Source organism: Culex pipiens, chromosome 1 (genome assembly GCF_016801865.2).
Source record: "Culex pipiens pallens isolate TS chromosome 1, TS_CPP_V2, whole genome shotgun sequence".
In the NCBI taxonomy this organism is placed as follows: Eukaryota; Metazoa; Arthropoda; class Insecta; order Diptera; family Culicidae; genus Culex; species Culex pipiens.
Genome location: NC_068937.1, coordinates 56,695,809 through 56,719,092, shown reverse-complemented (window position 1 = coordinate 56,719,092; position 23,284 = coordinate 56,695,809). Strand labels below are relative to the sequence as shown.

At 37.8% G+C, this 23,284-nt stretch overlaps 2 protein-coding genes across 7 annotated transcripts in view; one reads left to right on the top strand and one right to left on the bottom strand.

Annotated features, from left to right (window-relative positions):
- Nucleotides 1-23,284, top strand: part of LOC120426464 (monocarboxylate transporter 12-like) — a 362,289-nt gene that overhangs the window by 329,803 nt on the left and 9,202 nt on the right. For all 6 annotated transcript variants that reach the window (XM_052706458.1, XM_052706463.1, XM_052706461.1 and 3 more), the window contains one exon: nt 20,285-20,458. In XM_052706458.1, coding sequence (XP_052562418.1) covers nt 20,285-20,458 — 174 coding nt within the window. The remainder of the gene's footprint in view (nt 1-20,284; nt 20,459-23,284) is intronic.
- LOC120426463 (collagen alpha-1(IX) chain-like) lies at nt 10,212-19,938 on the bottom strand. Its single transcript, XM_039591225.2, has 7 exons — nt 19,543-19,938; nt 17,931-17,980; nt 16,840-17,864; nt 11,556-11,753; nt 11,041-11,497; nt 10,438-10,851; nt 10,212-10,379 (listed from the first exon to the last, which is right to left on the bottom strand). The coding sequence occupies exons 1-7, from the start codon at nt 19,545-19,547 to the stop codon at nt 10,255-10,257; spliced, it is 2,274 nt and encodes a 757-aa protein (XP_039447159.1). The 5' UTR covers nt 19,548-19,938; the 3' UTR covers nt 10,212-10,254.

The window sequence follows — 23,284 nt, the reverse complement described above, 5'->3', positions numbered from 1 at the left end:
TATCTCATTAAAAGTTGCAGAATGTGTTCGACACAATTGTACTTGATGATATTTGAAACTGGCGATTTCGCAATACGATTTTTAATAGATATTTTATCGGTTATCTAATTTGATTAAACCTTTTAATAAATGTTCAATTATTTAAATGTTAAAATAACCCCGATCAACAATTTTTCTGCATGTTCTAAGTTTTCCTCAAGAATACCGTGAATTTGAACTCTGAACTCCAACATACCGTGAATTGTGAACTTTAAAAAAAATAGACCAAAATCAGTTCGGTCATACAAATTGCATGCAATGTTTAACTTGCGATGATCTACCTTAGATATCCATACAAATTAAACACGCCCTAAAAATATAAAAATTATCAATTCGCAAATACCGTCACCAGGAGTGACATTGGTATGACCCAATCTCACCTCCCAGACCCAATGCCTCCCTTGATGACAGTACTTAATTGTGGTGACCTCTTTGAAATTGCATTTTTTTACATGTTTATCCGACCTGTGGCAGAAATGTAAAAAGTCAACGGAATAATGACTTTTTCAATCCTTATTTACAAAAAAAAAGGAAAAATACCAAAGAGTGATGAATTTGATTATTAAAATCAATGCAAAATGAACGTTTATTTTAAAAAGTTTAGTTGTACAAGATTTTTTGAAGATTTTTTTTTAATTTTAGACAGATGCAAATGATTATTATTCAAAGTCTATGTTACCCTTACTCCTGTTTTTTTGCTTAAAAAAATCCGGGGGAAAAATATCTATTTAAAAAAAATAAAAACGTCAATGCAAATAGACGTGCAATCGAATGAAACAATCGTTTGAAAATTGACAAAGGTCCTTTACAATATTTGGATGAAACTTTGTCCATGCATTCCCTATGGCATAAGAAGTTATTTTGCATCATTCGTTTTTCCATACAATTTTGGCGGCTGGTCATACAAAATAGGTAATATCACTGTGGGTAAGAAGGAGATTATTATGCAACTTGCATGCACCTCGGAAATTCCACCTATTCTGAGTCAGAAAAAAAAAATCCCAAAATATTCTGTATAACTGATTTTATTTCGATTTTAAGTTGAAAAACCTAATACATCACCTAAAACCTCAAAATGATGTAAATTTTCACAAAGATATCAATTTTTAGTTCCCAAAAATATTCCTGACATAGCACACCTTAAATCGATCCATAACTTGTGCCCCAGAGTCATCAGGAGGTCGTCGCCGTCGTGTTAACTTGTCGCACGTGCATTTTGGACCAAGTTTAGTTATGAGCGACATTTTGTTCAGCTCACAATTAAACCTCTACTTTAAATCTTCATAGATCCCCAAAATTCGATATCAATCCTGCGATATTCTATAAAAACCGAAAAAAAAACTCCGTGCATTGATGTCACTCTAGATATAAAAGAAGTTCAATCATGTCGTGCTATCTTGTCACTCCTTGAAAATTGATGTAAGTGCGACAATTGGCCAAAGGGATTTCAGGTCAGAACGCGTATTGTAATTATAACTCCAGCAACCAACTTCAACCAAAAATCGGGACAATGCACAGAATGGTCAGCCAAACAAAACGTGTTTGCGTATACTCTAGCTTTTGTTTATTCAAGGTCAAACATTAAAATGCGTTTTTCTCGGAACGTCGAATTGGCGGGTACGACAAGATAGCACGACAGCGTCGAAGAGGTGAAAAATATTGTTATTTCTTTAAAAATATTTTCTTTTTGCTCTGGTAAATAAACTGTCATGTCTGAATGCAAAATCTGATGTTGTAGCATTGTTGCAAACACTATGAAGAACAATTTTGTAGAAAATAGTATGATATTATATCCATTTGAACGGCTTCTATAATAAATCAAAATATTAGGATGTAAAAAACGGATTAATTTTGTGCTAAAAGGATAAATTTAAAAATAAAACGAAGTATTATATCCATTTGAACGGCTTCTATAATAAATCAAAATATTAGGATGTAAAAAACGGGTTAATTTTGTGCTAAAAGGATAAATTTAAAATAAAACTAAATTTTGCGGGTATTTCAGAACTTGATTTTTTCGATTCAATTTTTTAGGACTAAAAGGGGAGTTCTTCCAATATTTTTTTTTATTTTCAAATTTCGCTTTATTTAATGATTTTTTCGGAACATCCCTAAACCTCGTGGACATTTTCGGTGGGAATGGAGGTTGCGATTGTCCGCGCTCCATACAGAAATATATTTTTGTTTTGTATGGACAATTGACCACAGGGAGGGGGGAGCGTTGATATTTCAAAAAAAAAATCAACATGGTTTATGGATGGTCCCTTTATAACATACAGGATTCAAACCCCTAACTTGTTTTAGTACATTCCAAGGTTCATTCACATTTCACATTGAAATTCGAGAAATAAACATCGATTAACAATCACGCTTCCGAAATTGCTTGTTGACAACTGCTGCTATAGTTCAAAATTCAATTTCACTCTATACACGGAAAAAAATCAATTCCCGTAATCGTGAATTAATTTCACGAATTTGAGATCCACGGAGGAATTTATTCATGAGTATGGTGCATTTGCACCATAAACGTGAATATATTCCTTCGTGGTTCTCATAATCGTGAACTGACTTCACGGTTTCGAGAATTGTTTTTTTTCTGTGTAGGATTCCGTATATTACTGTTCTTTATCGCGATGCAAGACAGTCAAGTTTAATCGAGCGAACTTGCCAAACGGACGAATACTGCTTATGCTTATTCATTTGCTTCAGCTTGCAGTCTCTATTTTCTTGCCTGAGCATTTCCCCCCACTCTATGCTGGCGTGAGGAAGCAAAAATCTAGATCTTGGCGACATAAAAGAGAGAGCGAATGAGAGCAACAACCAACCATACTTTAAGGCAAATTTAATCGCAAAACTTTTTGGCTTTCTTTCTAGAAGCTTTAGCTGCCAAGAAAATCTAGTTTTCAAGAGCAAGGCATAAAGTTGGGATTTTTTCTTCGTTAGCGGCAAACTCAAAAGTTTTGGAGCAGTTCATCAACAGTTCATTTGCTGGCTGACTTCTATGATTGTTTTAGGTTGTTTTCAGACAAAAATTTGATTGCGAAAAATAAAAAAAAAGTTTTGTTTAAAATGGTTAAAAACTAGTTCAAATAGCAAAAATGAAGTACTAGTTAAACTGATTTAAAATTATCAAATTTTGCACTCAATAAACTTGAGCATTTGTGTGACAATCCGGAGCACAGTTCTTTTCTAGAAACATTCATTCACTTGCACTTTGCAGGCAGCACTAAAATACTTGTCCTAAATTAGCACCAAAGGAAGCTGCAAAAGCTTTTACGACACTCGCGCCCGGCGATTCTCTCTGGTTGTGGCTCCGAACAATTGTGATTGTGGTAATAAGCGTTCCGAGCTGTAAAATTATTGCATGTGGAAATGAGAAAGAGCGAAAAAAAATCCCAACCTCAACGTTGCCGTGAAGCTAGTTTGTGGAATTTGTAATAAGGATAACTTCCGGATTAATGCTGGTGAACGATTAAATATTATTGCTTAGAACGAGGACAATGTCTGTCCTGGTTTTGGAATATCATCAACAGAAAGGTGCAATTTACTGTAACTGAAGCAATTCTTTCTTTCTCAAAGTGATGTTTTTTTTTTTTATTTTGGCTAAGATTTTCCATAAAAGCATAAGATGGAACCAGGGGGATGCTAAAGGCCGCCATCTTGGGTGATTGAGATTGATAACGCACGCAAACTGTGCACAGTGAAAACAATAATATTTTTTTAATAATAATTCATTTTTTTGATATAAGAACTACTGTACTAAGAGTCAAATTATACAGTAGTTAAGTTAAACGATTCTTGTGATAAAAGTACAACTTTAAATGAGGTCATCGGCCCGATGTGTGCTTAATATCCCAACTTTAGTTGTATATTTTGCAAATAAATTGATAAGGCCGATGCAAATATTTAAAAAAGTTTTTGTCCCTCGGCCCTGGCCGAGGTCAAGGGGGGGGGCAAAAAAATAAAAAAATATAAAAATTTAAATAACAAGCCATAGTCTTCACATTTAAATGAAAAAAGTGTTTTAAAATGCATTTTACACTAGTTCAGTTATTTTGCAATCATTAGTTTTCAAAAAATCTAAGATCTGACAAGAACAAAAATTGTATCGAAAAAAAAGATTTTGCTTCGAAAATTTTCAAAAAATCATAAGATTTTTTAATAAACCCAAACATGCTAAAAATGATTTTAAACGCAGGAGAATGTATTTTAATTTGATTTCAGCTGGTTGCACTTGAATTTTCATTGAAATTTTGAAGTTTATTGTAAAAATATTTTTTTTGCCCCCTGATTTTTCGGGCCAATTTTGAAGGGGGGGGGGGGGGGGTGACAAAAACTTTTAAAAATATTTGTACCAGCCTAAACATCACCTCAAAAACATAAACTAACTTTTAAATGTACATTGCGGTAAAATTGTACATAAAAACAATAATTACTATATTTTCATTTTTTGCCTGCAGTTTTTTTTTACAGTGCGCAGTAGCTTTGTTTTGGTTCCGTAACGAACAGCTGTTCTTTTGTGCTGGCGCCGTAATTGACAGCTCCCTTTTGTTCTGGTGCCGAAGTTGACAGCTTGTGTTGACTGCGGTTGAGCTGCCTGTAGTGAGATATAGATGTCGCCCCCCTGGATGGAACGGATGCAATAGAGTTATCCGCGGCCTACTCGGGGTTAGTAGGGAAGGGATTGATGTTAAAAGACAAGGGAAGGGAAGAGGGATTGTGTAGGGGTCTTGGTTGGCTCTGCTGGCCTTTGTTTTGTCCTCCGCCGCAACTCGGTGTCCAGCTGCTGGGGCGATCTTGCTTTGCTTCCGGTGCAAACCAGAAACGACAGCTTTATGTGAAGGCGAGTTATACTAACTGAAGGAAAACTAACTGGAGAAAAACTAAATGGGCACGCTACTGCTTAAGAAATAAAACCTGAACAAGTTGCATTACATATTTCGACTTAACAAGATTTTTTTATGTGTTTGGCCTTTTTTGCGTAACTTTGATTTTGTGTAATCTAGTAAATAAATTTGTATTTTGTAAATAAATATTGCGCAATTCCCACTAACTTGGACTTTGCACCATATTATTGCTATCGATCGCACTATTGCGACTTGTCAAACTGCCTTGGGAAATTTAAATTTTCCTCAAAAACAATCAAAGCGAGCCGAGGTTGCTCGCTCGTTTTCACCTGTCAATTGCACTTTTAAAGTGCAAAAAGTTCTGTTTGGTGGAAACTGCGACTGGAAATGTAAATAAACGAAACGTGGTTGCCTTGTTGTCAAAAGTGCGGGCTAAAATATAAAACCGATTTTTTTTTCTTTCAAAATTACACAAATCAAGTCATTCTCATTTCCCAATTGTTCACCAATATTATATTTGCCATAAAGAATTCCAAACCCCTTTCCCACTCAGAATCGCTCGTAAAAGAAAGTTATAATATATTCCATATGTGAGTTGAATTTGCCGGTCGATAACCATGCGTGGTCAACGCACTCCTCTCCGGAACAGTACCGGGAAAAAAAAGAACTCCCAAACGAACCGACAATTCCCAAAGGGCGGCAAACTTTTCGATTTTTCGGTGACGGGAAAAAAAAAAAAACGGAATCGACGTAACACCTTATAATGTGGCCCTCTTAAACCTTGCGGTTTCGTCAACGGATCCACAGGTGTGTATCGTTCTTTTTGCGACAAGACTCCGCCTCCCGGGTCTCCTAAGTGTGAAGGTATGGGCACGGGGAGAGGGCACCGAATACCTATATTTACACTTAGAATTTTTTGCGTCCGCCCCGGGATTCGAACCGGCGACCTCTGGATTGTGAGTCCAGTGCGCGGTCCGATTGATCCACACAGGCAGACAGGAAGCATGATTTATTGGTTGGCCAGCAGGGAAGGGAATGCTTTACATTTTTTATTCGTAGTCTTTTGGGACATTGTTGTTGTTGTTGTTTTCATTGTCTAGCTAACCTGGCCGTGGCCATCCTGTCTCCTGCGGGTTTGTTCCAAGTCGGTGCGGATGGAGGCCGCGGAAACCGGAAGTGCGGTCTAGAGATTCTTTGAGAGTTTTACTCTCGAGTTTTGCTGGAAAACGGTTAGCAGCGTCGTTGATATTTTGGGTTATGTTGTACCAGGAAATGGGTAATACTCTACCAACTCACACGAAACCTTTGATTTGCGTGAAACTTTGTCCTAAGGTGTAACTTTTGTCCCTGATCACGAATCCGAGGTCCGTTTTTTGATATTTCGTGACGGAGGGGCCGTACGACCCCTTCTATTTTTGAACATGCGAAAAAAGACGCTCAACCAAACCACAAAACAGACACATTTTTCAATAATTTGCAGTCTGAAAAGGTGATGAGATGGAAATTTGGTGTCAAAGGGACTTGTTAAATTGATCGCCCGATTTGAAGGCGTACCGTCATCAGGGGTTACATTAGGTCTGGGGGGGGGGGAGAAAAAATTCCGAAAAACGTTTTTTTCGTCGAAAAAACACAACAAAAGTTATGAAAATTCTGCCATTTTTCGTTACTCGACAGTAAAAGTTTTGGAACATATCATTTTATGAGAAACTTAATGTACTTTTCGAATCTACATTAACCCATTTTTACACTCTACAGAACTACTATGCAAAGTTTAAATTGAAAAAATTTGTTCTCAATGAAAAGTTACCCTTCTGGGTTTATATAGATTCGAAGGCACATTAAATTTCCCACAAAATGGCATGTTCCAAATATTTTTACAGTTGAGTAACAAAAATGGCAGTTTTTTTTAACTTTTTTTGTGTTTTTTTCGATGAAAAATACGTTTTTCTGAATGTTTGGTACGCCATCAAATCTGGCGTCCAATTTTACATAAAAGTCTCTTTGACACCAAATTTCCACCTCATCACCTTTTCAGGCTGCAAATTATTGAAAAACAAGCCTTTTTTCACATGCTTAAAAGTTAAAAATTTAAGGGGTCGTGCCGCCCCTCTGTCACGAGATATCTAAAAGCGGACCTCGGATTCATGAGCAGGGACAAAAGTTACCCCTGAGGACAAAGTTTCACGCAAATCGAAGAGGAATCGGGACAGCTGCTGTGTGAGTTGGGGAGCGTTCTTTTATTACGTAACGCGAAAAATCGGACTTTTAGACCCCCTCCCCCCCCCCCCCTCGTAACAAAATTTCCATACAAATTTAAAAAATTTTGTATGGAGCGTAACACGGTCTCCGACCCCCCCTCCCCCCCTACTGCGTTACGTAATAAAAGAACGCTCCCTTGGCGGAGAAGAAGACCCAAATAGAAAATTTTACGTAAACATTAAAAAAAAACGCTATATGGGTCATTCCATCTGAAGCGGAACAGCATTTGAAAATTACCCTCTCCGATCCTGCTCAAATTTGGCAGAGCTGTTGATACTATCAAAACATGCAAGAATCCCGAATTTCATCCAAATCGGACCACCCACTCCATTTTTGTATCTCCCCAAAAAATCGACTTTTTGGCGATTTTTGGCCAAACCTCCTAGTTTCAAACGGCGATAGCTCAGGAACCACAAATCTCAGAAGGTCGGTCTTAGACTCAATTTTGAAGGAAATTGGACGTAGAATCCATTTCCGTGATCATAATGTTGATTAATTTATTTTTTCTACCTGTATTGCGCAATTGAAAACTTTAAACGGCCGTATCTCAAAACACCCCAACTTATTTTTTTTATTTGACCTCACCATCGTGTTCCCCGGCCAATTTTACATAAGAATCACCTATCGACAGAAATGAATATGTTTCGTTCCAGAGATATCGAATTTTATAGTTTTGTGTTTTCGAGATTACCTGCATCAGCTTCATTCGCCGCATCTGCTAGAAGCACACAGGCGGGCTGATCAATAACTGCTACCTGGCCATTTATTGAAATAATATTTCATCCAAGATTTCATCATAAATAATCTTCATCAAATTGAGCAAAAATTAACTGTATAATACTCTTGATAATACTGTAGGAAACTGAAGTTTAATCGCAAATGTTTATCTGCTCAAAAAAATTAATGAAGTGAATTTCTGTGTTAACCCACTGGACAGAGCAATGACGACACACAGTAAAGGGCAGAATTGGATTCCGACGGAGCGAGAGGAAAATGCAATTCTCGGATTAGTTTTCAAAAAGCCGTAAGAGCCATTGTTAAACAAAGTCCTTTTTGCATCGGTATTCGACCTACTTACGAAAAACCAATATCAAAATGCTCGAGATTGTTCATCTACACGTCCTTCAAGTGCCCCAAACTTAAAATAAATGAAATTTTGTTTCATTTTCTAGAAAAACGAAAATTAGTGTCAGAGGTCACAATGGCTCTTACGGCTTTTTAAAAACTCACCCGAGAATTAATCTTGTTAGTAACACTGAAAAATAAGTGCACGATACATTATTGAGTAAAAATATGAATTAAAATGAATAAAATTTGTTGATACGTTGTACTCTAGTGAAGGACGATCACAAAGAGTAGGAAAAGGATTTCTGGAATGTATAAAACTGAAAAATGTAAGAAAATCACAAAGTTTGATCTGCTGCAAAGCGGCTAATTCTCCAAATTTAGTTGCGATGATTTCGACACCGTCCGAACAACAGTGTTTTTTTTTTTTTTCATCTGTCATTCTTGGATTCTTGGAACACAATACGGCTGCTGTCCTCACGTTTAAGGATTTTTTTAATTTAATGTACCTTGACCAAAATCATATTTTAATGAAATGGAGCTGGCTCACTATATAAAAATTGATTTAATATGATCAATCTAAACCATAAATCAGAATTATGGTAAAGTGTCAATAATAAACTATAATAATAATAATAATAAAGCAGGTTTTGGGGTTTTTGCTGAATGGCACTATTTTTCTCCACTTCATTAATTTTTTTGAACAGATAAACATTTGCGATTAAACTTCAGTTTCCTACAGTATTAAACAGTTAATTTTTGCTCAATTTGATGAAAATTATTTATGATGAAATATTATTTCAATAAATGGCCAGTTAGCAGTTATTGATCAGCCCGCCTGTGTGCTTCTAGCAGATGCGGCGAATGAAGCTGATGCAGGTAATCTCGAAAACACAAAACTTTAAAATTCGATATCTCTGGAACGAAACATATTCATTTCTGTCGATAGGTGATTCTTATGTAAAATTGGCCGGAGAACACGATGGTTAGGTCAAATAAAAAAATAAGTTGGGGTGTTTTGAGATACGGCCGTTTAATGTTTTCAATTGCGCAATACAGGTAGAAAAAATAAATTAATCAACATTTTGATCACGGAAATGGATTCTACGTCCGATTTCCTTCAAAATTGAGTCCAAGAACGACCTTCTGAGATTTGTGGTTCCTGAGCTATCGCCGTTTGAAACTAGGAGGTTTGGCCAAAAATACAAAAATGGAGTGGGTGGTCCGATTTGGATGAAATTCGGGATTCTTGCATGTTTTGATAGTATCAACAGCTCAGCCAAATTTGAGCAGGATCGGAGAGGGTAATTTTCAAATTTGCACTTTTTCGTGCACAGTTGAGATGGAATGACCCAAGGCGCGGCCGTGGCTGACTGGTCACGGTGTTCGCTTTGTAAGCGAATGGTCCTGGGTTCGATTCCCATCTGCTCCCAACGAGAAAGTATAGGAAATTTAAATCTTGAAACTCTGAACATGAACGAAAAATCAAAGTCGGGGTTCGATCCCTCGTCCTTTGGATTGGTAAGCAAAAATGCTAACCACTATGCCTTCACGACTTGGTGAGCTATGACTGGAATTAAGAATACTGTTACTATCAACTATATACGCGCTGGGTCCTTGTCCATTTGACAAGGGTTCGGAAGTTCTAAATAACGTTTGAATCTGATTGGTGCAAACGTTCTTCAGGGCGGGGCTTGTCGATAAAGCTAAAGTACCTCGCGCTCGGCTAGCCAGCGTAGAAATGGGTCACCGAAGCTCGGCAGAGCTAACACCTTCCAAATGCCTATGCGAGTTATTTGCATGTATAGAATGTAGATCTAAAATACATGGAAACAACTCAATTTGTAAGAAGCGACCGCGTGGTCCCGTTTGGTTGGTTGCACACACACACACACACAGTTGAGATGGAATGACCCATATTCCAAATCACTACAAAGTTTTTCGAGGTACCAAAACAATACAAATTTGCTATAATACTAAGAGTTTAATTCGGCATTCTTAAAACTTGACAAGTGGAACACAATATCTAAACATTATTTAGGGTTCAATAATTAGGTCCTTTGGTTTGCTGATTGGTGCGCAAACTTTGAGCAGCTGCAGCTGCTGCCAAATAACAATCATTTGGACAAGCTCCAGGAACACCCGGAGGACCTCGTAGACCAACCGTACCTAAAATGAAACAACAATATTTAAACTTCAAGTTAAATAATAACTAAATCCATCTTACCTGATTTGCCCGGCTCTCCCCTTTCTCCTGGTCTCCCCGGTGGTCCTGGAATGTCTTTTCCTGGAGGTCCCTCAGGTCCAGGCAACCCTGGAGATCCATCTCGCCCAAAGCCATCGTGACCAGGTCTACCTTCAAGCCCAGGCTCGCCGCGCTCCCCGGGCGCTCCAATCGGCCCCGGCTTCCCAGGCTCCCCGGGAAATCCTCTTTCTCCGGGAGATCCTGGGTACCCTCGATCACCTTGAGTGCCTGGTTTTCCCGGTATTCCCGGTTTACCGGTTTTACCGAATTCTCCCGGAGGACCAGGTGGTCCAATCAAACCCTCCGTAAGCTCAGCCAGTTGATCGCGCAGCACTGCGGCGCAGATGTCGCGTACCTCGGATTCGGTGTAGCTACGGCCCGGAAGCCCGGGGAGACCTGAAGAATTTGGATTAGTTTGCACACATGACATGCGGAAGAATGTGATTAAAAATCCCCAGAAGGCCCTTTCTTTAGAATTAAAAAAAAGGTTAAGGTACCATTGCCATAGCTAGTTATGTAACAGACACGACCAGTATTGCAAAGAAAAATCGACAGACTTCTGTAAATTTAAACAAAATTCCTTACCTGGCGCCCCGGGTTGTCCTGTATTCCCTGGTATTCCTTGTATCCCGGGTGCCCCGTCTAAGCCGGGGGGTCCCTGAATCCCAACGCCACCTTCCGGCCCTCGATCACCACCAGCACCGCGTTCCCCAGGCAACCCTGTATATCCTACTGGACCTCGATGACCATATGACATAAAGTTTTCAAAATACCGTCCAGCACCCGTGGAAACTGCTTCCGACACAGGTCCCGGCGGGCCTGGTGGCCCTGGAGGTCCCATCTGGCCGGGAAAACCTCGAGGCCCAGGGACGGAAATTCCAAGATTTCCCGTGGCGTACGCATCAGCTGCCGCTGGAGGTCCGGGGGGACCCATTGCTCCGGGAGCACCAGGGATGCCTTGAATGCCGGTTAAACCACGCGGCCCAGTGTCACCTTTGTCACCCTTTTCACCCCGGGAACCTGCAGTTTGGATGATTTCACCCTGCAATTGAGATATTTATTAATCATTAGAGATTTTCACTTTCGATAAATCAGCTTACCGGTTCTCCCTTTTCACCTTTGCTGCCTGGGAATGACGCACCATCCCGGCCAGGTAGCCCTCTATCACCTTGATTTCCCTTTTCACCTCGTAACCCAACTCCTGGGGGGCCTTGCAGACCTGGAAGGCCACGCTCTCCGGATTGACCCTGAACGGACTCTCCCTGTAACCCTGGCAATCCATCAGATCCTCGTTCTCCCTGAAATGAGATGTTATGTAGTCCAATTTCCCGGGGTTACAAAATTCCCGGGAAACGGGAAATTTGAAATTTAACGATAATTATTATAATCCTTTTTCTGACTGAACAGAATTGTACAGAACAGCAACTTTAATGGTCAAAATGAGTATGCGGATTAATTAATGGCTTCAACTGCTTGTAAAAAATCATGCAACTTTGAAAAAATATATAAATTTGAATTTTTTATGTTCTGTACCAAATATTGAAAAAAATAAAACTAAAATAAAATATTAATATTTTTGTTGAGAAGTACTTGATTGAGTCAAAAATATACGCTCCACAACAATGAAATTGCTTTAAAATTTGTCTCAGTGACCATAAAGTAGAAATGAAAAAAAAAATCATGCAGAAATAATGTCTTTCATGGCAAATAACTAATTCCAAAATAAGTGTTTTCAACTTGTGAATAAAGATATGCTTTGGTAGAATCCTGCTTTGTTTTGCCTGTAAATAAAGCTCGTTTCTGAAGTCTGAGCTTTAATAATTTTTAAATGAAATTTGACCAATTTCTTTCATTCGCTAATAACTATACGAAAACTATTTCATTACACTACTTTTCTCATGTTGCAGTTTCCCAAAAACCCCGACAATTTCCCTTGAAAAAATATTTTTGAAATGCTTTACAAAGTTTGAAAGAAAGACATTACCTTTCCAACGGTATATAACTTTTTGATGTTTGGTAATGTATTTTGGGAGATATCATTTCTCCAAATTATGGCTTTTTTCGAAAAAAAAAAACCAGTGGTCAAAATAAGTTTTCTTTACAGTTGGCTAATGGCTTCCATTTTCATTGGTTTGAAGGTTGTTTTTATGGTTTTTTTGGGGCACCGAATTGAATGAAAACATTGCCGTAACTATTTGAGAACATGTGCATCTAGTGGGACGGTTTCAGCGAGAATTGCTCATATAATCATTGAATTTACCTTAAAAATCTATTTTCTACCGCTATTTATCTTGAAACAACATCTATGGTTACATTCTTTGAGTAAAATTCTTTTGATACGAAGTTGTTTTCTAACGATTTTTCATGGTTCCATTTAAGGTATGATTTTAGTTATATTAAATAGATTAAAATAATTTTGATGGATCGAAGTAGGTCGCGCAACAAGAAGGTCGTTAAATTTTCGCTCGCGTCATTTTCGCTAAAAAAAAAAGATTTTTCAGTGAAAATTGAAAAAAAGATTTATTATTCAAAGTCGTCGGTTAAGTTCCGTTCCGTGGTCATCCGGGTACCGTTGATTCTCCGAAGAAGAGGAGGAAAAATGAGTGTTTGCAAAAGACAGAAACTCTTGCGGAGAAAAATTCAACTGATTTTTAAGAGTGTAGAGGAAAAGAAAATTCCGGATGTTTTACGGAGCGCTCGTTGGAACAACGAGACTTAGAAGATGGCTGTTGGTTCTGTAAAGAGTCCGATGGCGATGTTGTTGGAAACCCCGGCGCAGTCGGAAGCTGTTAGATGGATCGACTGGAACGGAATTAGTTTGCGGATGCATAGCAGAATGCCGGTGAGGAAGTTCCTTTTCTCTTATTCAAACGTTTTTATATTTGTCATATTTGTCGAGTCAACGACATTTTAAATTATTTTGTCAAAGTTCTGATTTCCATGACATACTTTACTTTTTTTTTACATTCATTGATTGATTTAAGTTCAATTCAATTGATTTAAGTTCAATTAAAGTACTTAAAAATTCAGTACTGTACAAAAATTTTCAAATGATGTATATTTTAAATATAAAATTATGAATTTGTTTTGATTTGAATTTGTTTTTTCTAATTTAATGTTTAAAAAAAAATTAAAAAAAGACGACAAACTATCGTTAACAAAATCGTATAATGAAATATATTTATATTCTGTTACGACACCTAATACAACAAAACAATTTTTATTCAGAGTAAAAATATTCATAAATCAAATCAAAAAGGCCTAATTCAAATTTAAAATAAAACCAATCACCACCATAATATATTTATTAGTATTGAAAATATTAAAAGTAAAAAGAGTATTTTGAGTATTCACAGCAGATGCAGTAATTATTAAAAGTCTTTAAATTACTATTAGTTTTATTAAAGACACTTCATCACTGCAATGCAATTTAAAATTATTGAAAGTATTTAAACTATTTCAAAGCAAAGCAAAGTATTAAATGTATTTAAAGTATAAAAAGTATTTAAAGTATTTATTTAATTGCATGTGTTGAACCTTCCCGGTGAGTTTGTACCTTTTCTGATGTCATTTTATTTTGCTTAAAAACATAGTGCTTTAATTTTAATTGGAAAAAAAATCAATGATCCTTAAGTGAATTGAATTGATGTTAATGAATGAAAATTAAACTAAATTCAAACGAAAATAATTCTTAAATTTAAAATTTGTTCTGTTTTTTTGATTATTGTTGATTAAAATGAATAATGATCAAGTTCAAGTTACACCTTATTACAGAAAAATATGCCTTTTTTAATTAATTTTTTTTTCTAAATTGAAAAATGACGTTTACACAATTAATATAGATTTGAGAATATAAGTGAAAGTAGAGAAAACCATGATTACTTCGATTTGGTTTATATTTATATTTGTTTTTAAATATTAAAAATAAATATTAAAGAAAACTGCACCGAGTAATTAATTCAGAAACTGTATGCTGCTTTATGAATTAATCATATATTTAAGAATAAATTGAGGTATTGTAAACGTGTTTTATGTTTGATGATTTTTATGGCTTTTCAAAAATTTCTGTTCAAAGTTTCTGAACTTTAAAAAAATTTGCGATTCCTTTTGTAAATACTTACTTTTCCTATCCATCTTTGTACTAATAAACGACTAAAAAATCATCATTTTGCATAAATTGTTATATCCTATTTGTATCTTATTATTTTATTAATTTTTGATGTTGATACTTGAGTATTTCAGTATATTCAATCAAGGAATTAAGTATGCTGTCATACTTTTAATTTTTTTTTGTACCAAATGTTGATTTCCTCAAAATGTTCATTCTCTATTATGTGCTAAACTATTTCTTCCTGCTTCATTTGTAATTATTTTTTTGTTGTTTTTGATGCTGTTTCCTATCCATATTAGCAACTCAAGAAAACAAGTTTGCGAAGTTTTTTCGGTGCACTAAGTTTTAACAAGATTCGATATTCAACAAAACATGAAGATTAATTCATTTGGTGAGAGCTTTCCATTTTAATACAGGCAACTCTTCATATATTCTAACATATTTACAACTCATTAAAGACCAACCACGCCAATCTTACTATATACGCGGTAGGGTGTTCCCTTGGTCGTTCGCTGTGAGTTGTGGATTGCCTGCTTCTCTAATGAAGGTTCGACTAGGGGGGCATGCTTATTAATTTCTCGTCGCTCCATACCCTCAGTGACGTGATGGGAGCAAGGGCGTCTATACAAAGTGTCCCTACACCCGCTACAAATTTCCGGCGCTTGGGGAGGGAAAAGGGGTTTCTTTTTATTCTTCGCGCCGGTATTTGTAGCACTAAAATTCGTGCAAAAAAACTTATGCACGTGGGTGTACAGATTACGGAGTAAAAGATGATCGAATTGTTCACCTAGCGCTCACATGTGTTCCAGGACCAAGTTGCCTGCGGGTATGGGGATCATACATACATACATACATACATTAAATAGATTAAAATAATTTTCATAGTGTAAAAGTGAACAAAAATGTTAAACAAATCTCAATTTTGATCAAGGCCGGAAGAGGTGAATATCTTATTTTCAAATGATGTATCATTTTTTTTGTTAAAATAGCTTGTCAAAAATAAAATAGGTAATATTCATTCCACAATAGCGTTATTTTTTGTTGCCCAGCATATAAGCAAACAATATTTCTGGTTGTGATTGCTTCAGAATTATATATTATCTGAATTAAACCTTGAAATGAAATTCACAGACAAGCTGATTAATTCAATAGAACAGTAGATTGATATGAATAAAATCAAATCAGTTTTTATAACTATAATTTTTTTGTATAATTTCAAAACATTGGTGCCGGAACGGTTTACAGATCGGCCAATGTTCAAAAAATCATAGAAAATCGATAGTTGAACATAATGATTTGCTTTTACCTCCTTGTGAAGGCTTTTCCTGTGATCTTTCGATTGATGTATCGACCGATTGTAATTTTCAACGTTTTATATCATTTTTTTATTTAAAGAATAACATTGACCCTTGAAACCACAAATTCGGAACATAAACCAACTTTGATTCTCTCCAGGAGTACATATTTTCCAGAAAATAAAGACTTCGCACACTGAAAACAATGAAACTCAAGCTTAGTGATGTTTCATACATGGTCTGATAACTTTTTTTGTAAACATATAATTTAAATTAAGGTGTTCCACAAATGTGGTAGGCACAATAACATCCCACAATTATGAAACAGGCAGTCTTGAAATGAGGTTTTTTGTTCAAAAAGGACTACGTTTTACTAGTCAAATAGCAAGAGAATGTCCAAATGAAGGTGCTAAAAATAGTAGGGTCGACAGAAAAGCTGCATTTGGCTTGCTGTTGACAAATTATCATAAAAGGGTTCCGAATATGTGGGATGACTGTACTTCCGCTTGTATTTCGGGAATTCCCGCGAAATTTAAAAAGCTATTCAGCTTGAACAAAGCTCACTACCCAAAGTCGTGTAACTCTTTCACAGCGTGCAAAAAGTAACGGCGCTGCCAACGTGACAGCTGTTAACGGCTCAAACACGCAAAGCATACGAAAGTGCGCGCTAAAGGTTAATCGCAAGGAGGATCGCGAAGAATAAAAAAAAATTTAAGTGAACTTTCATGTGTTTGCTTTGTACGTAAACGCAGGCTAAAAAAACCATAAGTGTTTACAGTAAGTTCGATCGATGAAATTTCAAACTCGCCCAGTTTACATTTCCAGAAGCTCCAACAAGCAGTCAAGTTGGTATTTTGCTAGTTTTCAGTACTTTCCATTATGTCCGAGTTTGTTAGGGGTTTCCTCCGCTCCGCGTAGAACGTGGACTCGACCTTCCACGACCTTGTAGGTAATGTTTCCCATGTTTCTCAGACCTACCTTTTCCCCTTTGATGCCAGCGCCTGGTGGCCCTTGTGGTCCAGGTAACCCGGGTGGACCAATCACCGCAACTCCTGCTGTGGCTGCTACTCCGGGTTCCCCCTTCTGTCCAGCAGGACCCACAGCGCCTCGCTCTCCCTTGACAGAAGCTCCTCGTCTTCCGTTGACTCCAGGTTCTCCCTTGGATCCTTTTTCACCAGAAACGCCTGGAAGCCCTGGAGCACCGTCCGTTCCGTTATACCCCGGTGGACAAATCTGGTTACACTCTTTGGGTTCCTGGCCGTACGGCAAGTTCGCCGAAACGTGCGCCACATCGTACACCGGTAGCTCATCGCAGGTTCCCCGAGCAGGTCTCGTTGGATCACAGTTCATGACCATCCACTGGAGATCCACGATCGGCGATTCCGGTTCACTGACCGTAGTTTCTGCATACCTCGATATCGACACAAATCCATTCGCGATGTCAAACCGTCCTCGTGGTTCCAATGGAGCGTTCAAGTTCCCATCCACATCCTTAACCGGTTGACAGTCTACCCACAGGTTCAAGTAATCTTCCGTCACCCCCAGCATGATCTTGTGCCAGCGTTGATCAAACAGAGCAGTGTGGTGATACTCAACGATCTGCAGTTCTCCCTCCAGCCCCGGCAAGCCAATTTCTAACGTCTGCCGACCCGGGTTCATCGTAATGGCCAGCTGACTATCGTGGTGCTCGTTAGCGACCTCGAACAAGTGCCACGACGAAACCGGTTCCCGCTCCGTCCGGTAGGTGCACTCTAGCGAAAACTGGTGCGGCAAGCCCCGAGGAAAGGCATCGATCGATCTCATCGTCAGATTGGCTTCATTCTCCAGCCGGTAAGCCGTCTGGTACGAGTTGGTTCCCTCGATGCTGTACACATGGCGGCTGTTGGCCTCCAGCCGGTCCAGGTGAAATTCGCGGATGAGGTCGAACGAACGAAGATCGACGTCACCGGGCTTCCAGCGACCGCAGGGACCCTCCTCGTATTCGCCTATGCCGAAGATGTCCTCTGCAAAGGCGATTGGACGGTAATGTTTCACGACAATTGTTAGATAGTTAGTTAGATATTACTTACGTGCTAGAGCAACAGCCAGGAACAGCTGGACAAGCCAGAAAAGCTTGAGCCTGCAAAAATCAAATTTTAAAATGAGAGAACTCCTAAAATATCGAACAGGCTGCCTTATATTCAAATATAAGGCACTGCATATGAGACATTAATGCGAACAGGGACAGTAATACTAGACCCAACAATGGCCTCGAGCCGAGAGAATAGTGGTACCAATTGCGGGCACAGAGAACACAGCTCGAGATGGCCGAGAAAATTATGCCCTCGAGTTCACTTATTAAAAAAAGTTCATACGTCAATACAAAAAAAAAACAAAAAGTGTTGTCTACGGGCATCGAACCAGGGATCTATAGCAGACTATCTTCACGACTCAATTGTCTCGACCATCAAAGCTTGATGGCTCAATAGTGGTCAGAAGTCGATGTATCACCCTTGTCGTTGGTATCACTCTTGTTGGACATTTACTGTTTAAATTAACGAATGAACACATTTGTTTTGATGGTGTGTGTTGTTTTTTTTCGAGTTTTCTCAATAAATTTTGGATGAACTTTTCTATCGACTCAGTTTATTGAACCGTCTCAAAAAATTTTTTGCTTGCAATTTTCCGTCTTCTAAGAAAGTTAACCTCCTCTCAATACAGAAATCGACAACGATAACAAAATAACAAATTTCAATCAAAAACATCGCTATTCATTTTTAGCAAAATCAAGATTTCTAGAATTTTTTTTATTAGGTCCTATACTGCCCATGTTTGCATAAATGTACCATATGCAAAAAACAGCAAGCTGAAAAAAACGTATTTAAAGTTTGTCCCATACATAAGGCTACGTGTTAAGTTTTCGCGAAAAAACTGGATTTCCTTCTGATTTCTGGAACAAAGTACTGGATGTTATAGGCTCTTTTGAAAGAGCACACAATTTTGAACCAAACTGCATCAATAACTCAAAATCGATGAAAATGCATATGGGACATTTATGCGATCAGGGGCAGTATATGAAAGACAATAGTTTATTGGTCCTTAAAAAAAAAAACTCTGGATTTTCGCTTCAAGTGGCAGGGTATTCCAATGCATCAAAACGTCAAAATCAGATTTCAATTTATTGAAACTTTTAACCCACGGTCTAATCCCATTTTTCGGAGACTTTTATACTTCTGATAGCTGATGTTCCAACTAGTGTGATCTGAATCGCTAATTCGAATGCAGTTTCATTCGAATTAGCGATATCCAAACTAGAGGGTTATCCTGAAATCCCCCAATGGGCAATATTTGAGTGATTCCTGATTTGACAAGAACGGAAATATTTTGAAGAACAAACAAATGTGTAGTATTTTCAACAAAGGTTACTTTAAATATATGTGCTTTTAATTTCTTAAAAATTTAGATTTTTTCAAATTTATGAGCTTTGTTTAATTTTTCTTCAAATAGACATCAAAAATGTTCTCTATTTTTTTATATTTGTCTTCACGCCAATTTTAAAAACTTTAAACCAGAGCTAAGTTATCTTATTTATTAGAGTCACGTTTGTTTCATTAACCTAATCAAATCTAATCTAAACTATCACAAGAGTCACTTTAGTTTCAATCAAACACTCAAATATGATTATGTTTTAGTTTCACAAACCTCATGATCACAGATTTTTCACAACCACTTCTAGAACTGCTGAGACTCCATAATTCACTAAATCCCGATTCTTTGTTAATAACTCCACCGAAACGATCCGACCTCACCAAACTACGCCTGCATACTGGAGATGAGACCGCGACTTTAGTCTTCTTTTGGCGCAGTCAGTCCAAAATTGTCCTGCCAGATGTTTTATGTCAAAATACTTCAAGCAGACGAAAATGAGAACAAAAAAAAAGCTGACCCTAAAATGGAGTGATTAGTTTTTCATTCGCGCACTTTCTTCTTCCTCGGGTTTGCCGTTGAGACCCCGAATCTTCCACTTGTCTAGATATTTTTTCAAGTAGTGTGAGGAAAGAAGCTGAGTAGTTCTTGGATTGGATTTCGCTAATCTGTTCTCCAGATGTGATCAGTGTCTATGGTTTAATCGGAGGAATGTTTAATTTTAGAATTTTTGAGCTAACCAATTTTGGAAATATAATGTCGATTGCATTTAGATTAATAAATATATATATATTTACAACTTTTAAAACTTTCCGCTTTGACCAAGTATGGAGTGTAAGAAGTTTTTTTTTGTATATCTAAGTTGTTGACCGATTCTCGGTCCTAACCTGGTCACAATACCAAAAGGGACCTAATAAAAATAAATTAAGAATAATAAAAATTAAAAATTACTTCAACAAACTTATGGGGAACTTAAAACAACTAACTTTTTCATTTTTTCTTATTTCCAATTTTTCAGGTTGGCTCGGAGCACTCTCCACGGCGGTGGCCCTTTTCATCTCCCCCATCACCATCGCGGTCTGCAAGCGAAAGTCCACCCGACTGACGGCGGTCATCGGCGGCCTGGTGACGGCCCTGGGATGTCTCTTTACTTCGTTTGCCTCGCAGTTTCACCAGCTGTTCTTCAGCTATGGTAAGGTTCGACGTAGATCTTTGGAATTTATGTCCCTATTCTATGCTTTAGTTTTCGAAATGCATCTGATTACCAACCAAAACGAACGCATCTCGAACACTGTTCCTTTTTGCCTTCCTCAGAAAACCTATCATGTTATACATTTTCAGAAAGGTATTAAAAAGACCTTTTCAATGAGCCCAAAACATCGTGGATCTGACAACCCTATCAAAAGTTATTAGCACTTAAGTGTTATTTATACACTTTTTGGAGACCGGATCTCACATATTTCAATGAAAATGATGTCCGGATCTCTTATGCAACCCGTTGTTAGTTAGATAATTGAAATAACTTTCAAATGAGTTTAAAAGATCAAAGATATGACAACCCTATCAAAAGTTATCAGCACTTAAGTGTTATTTTAACACTTTTTGGAGGCTGGATCTCAGATATTTCAATAAAAATGATTTCCGGGTCCATCATGCGACCCATCGATAGTTAGATAATCGAAAGACCTTTCAAATGAGCCTAAAACATCGAAGATCTGACAACCAAATATCTCCAAATCAAAAGTTATTAGCACTTATGTGTTATTCATACACATTTTGGAGGCCGGATTTCAGATATTGTGATAGAAATATTGTCTGAATCTTCCATGCGAACTATCGTTGAATAGTTTTTTATCAGATCTTGCCGATGAGCCAGAAATATTGAAGGTCAGCAAACCCTATTAAAAGAAATGAGTAATAAAGTTAAATTGTTAAACATGTTAAGGGGGAATGTTGCTATTTTTACTGAATGAATTGACTTTATGAATGTGAGGAAGGCACCAACCACCTAAAGGTGGATTAAGTAACGTTTTTTATTAATATTTATTCAGATTTTCTTTTTCCCCCCTGGGCTTTGTCATAATGAGTATCATTGGTTTGATGCTTGTTTGGCAAGGAGCATGATTTGATCCGATGTGGAATTAAAATTGAAGTTTTCAGTATATTGCTGAAGCTTCCATTTTTGCACTTGGCACCACTTCATGCTACGAGAACCCACTTTGACGCAGTCTCAGGGCTTAATCGATGGCCGGTAAGCTGTCATCGAGGCCAGGAGGTTCTTCGATAGTGAAAATATCACATTTGTACAATGAACTGCTACATATGTGATTTTTCCCTATCTTAATGTGGGTGTCAGGTTAGGATGCGCGTCAGACGTGCGTCCCTCACACACCAAAAAAGTGCTAAAAAGTGCAAAAAATGCCTCAGGGCAAGAAAAAGAGGCGGTCCTCACCAGCAGGATCGGTAGATTTGAAGAAGCTAAAGAATGCCGAAGCGCTACCTGCAAAGCCAGGCAGTTTGAGCAAGGACGCTCAAAAATTGTCTGGAAACCAGTTCGCTACCCTCCCTGTGGACGTGAGCAAGAAGGAAGAATTTGAACGACGGGAAAAGTTGCCACCCATTTTTGTGAAAACATCGTCATCGGACTCGATGCGAAAGTGGCTGACCGGATTTATCAAATCTGGTGCTTTACGAGCTTCCATTCGCTTGTGTGCTGATGGACTCAAAATTCTGCTACCTGGCAGAAAGGATTACAACTACGTTCGGGATTTCCTGAACAACACAAAGATCGAATACTACAGCCATGACGATCCAGGTAAACGCCCAATGAAACAGGTCCTCCGAGGCCTGTACGACATGGATGTGAATGTGTTGAAAGAAGAGCTCAAATCTCTGAAGTTGAACGTGATCGAAGTCTTCAAGATGACGAGACACAACAAGGACATCAAGTATCGTGATCAACTGTACCTGGTCCATTTCGAGAAAGGATCGACAACGCCGTCTGAGCTGAAAGCAGTTCGGGCAATTTTCAACATCATCGTGTCTTGGGAACGTTATCGTCCAGTGCACCGTGACGTGACACAGTGTTCGAATTGCTTGCAGTTTGGACATGGTGGAAGGAATTGTTTCATCAAGAGTCGTTGTACTCCTGCGGAGGTGAGCACAAAACTCAAGCTTGCAATACAATCAACGAGAACATTGAAGCCAAATGCTTCAATTGCGGCGGCGACCATTCTACCAAGAATCGTAGCTGCCCAAAACGAGCTGCAAGCGACGACGAGGCACCAACCAAATCGTCGCAAAACACCACCAACTTTCACGGACGTGGATTTTCCTGCTTTGGCGTCACCAGGAGCGGGATCTGCTCGAGTGGTTCCAAATCTGCAGCCATTGCCGTTGAATCAGCGGCAAAAAGTTGCAAAGAATACAACACCTCCTGGCTTCAGTCAGCAACCGAGGGAAAACCAACCAACATCAACGGATGAAGGCAGTAGTGACCTGTTTTCACCACAAGAACTTCTGAACATTTTCATCGAGATGACAACAACACTGCGTGGTTGCAAAACTCGCCAGGAACATGTAAGAACGCTTGGAGGATTTATCTTTAAATACAGTTCATAGTTTACTCGTTCTAATAATTTTGAATAATTCAAAGAATTTTTATTTTAGTTTTAAGTTAGGATTAGTTGTTAAAGTGATTTTTTCTTTTTTTACCCAAATGTATTCGATTAAATGCAAAAATGTAAAACCAATTTGAAATAAATGAATGAATGTGAATAGTAATAATAAAACGAAAAATACAACAAAGATGAAGAGCATTTAGCCATACCACTTAGAATGTAAATGAAATGTAATTATTATAAGAAAGTTCAATAAAGATATATTTAATTTCAATTTCGTGAAAAGTTGAAAAATTCATTTTCTTTCGCTTTCAAAGAGCGAGCATTTAAATTCATAATATTGATGGAATTACTAAGATCCATGATGCAACTTCAGGGTAAGAACAGCATCATTCGCA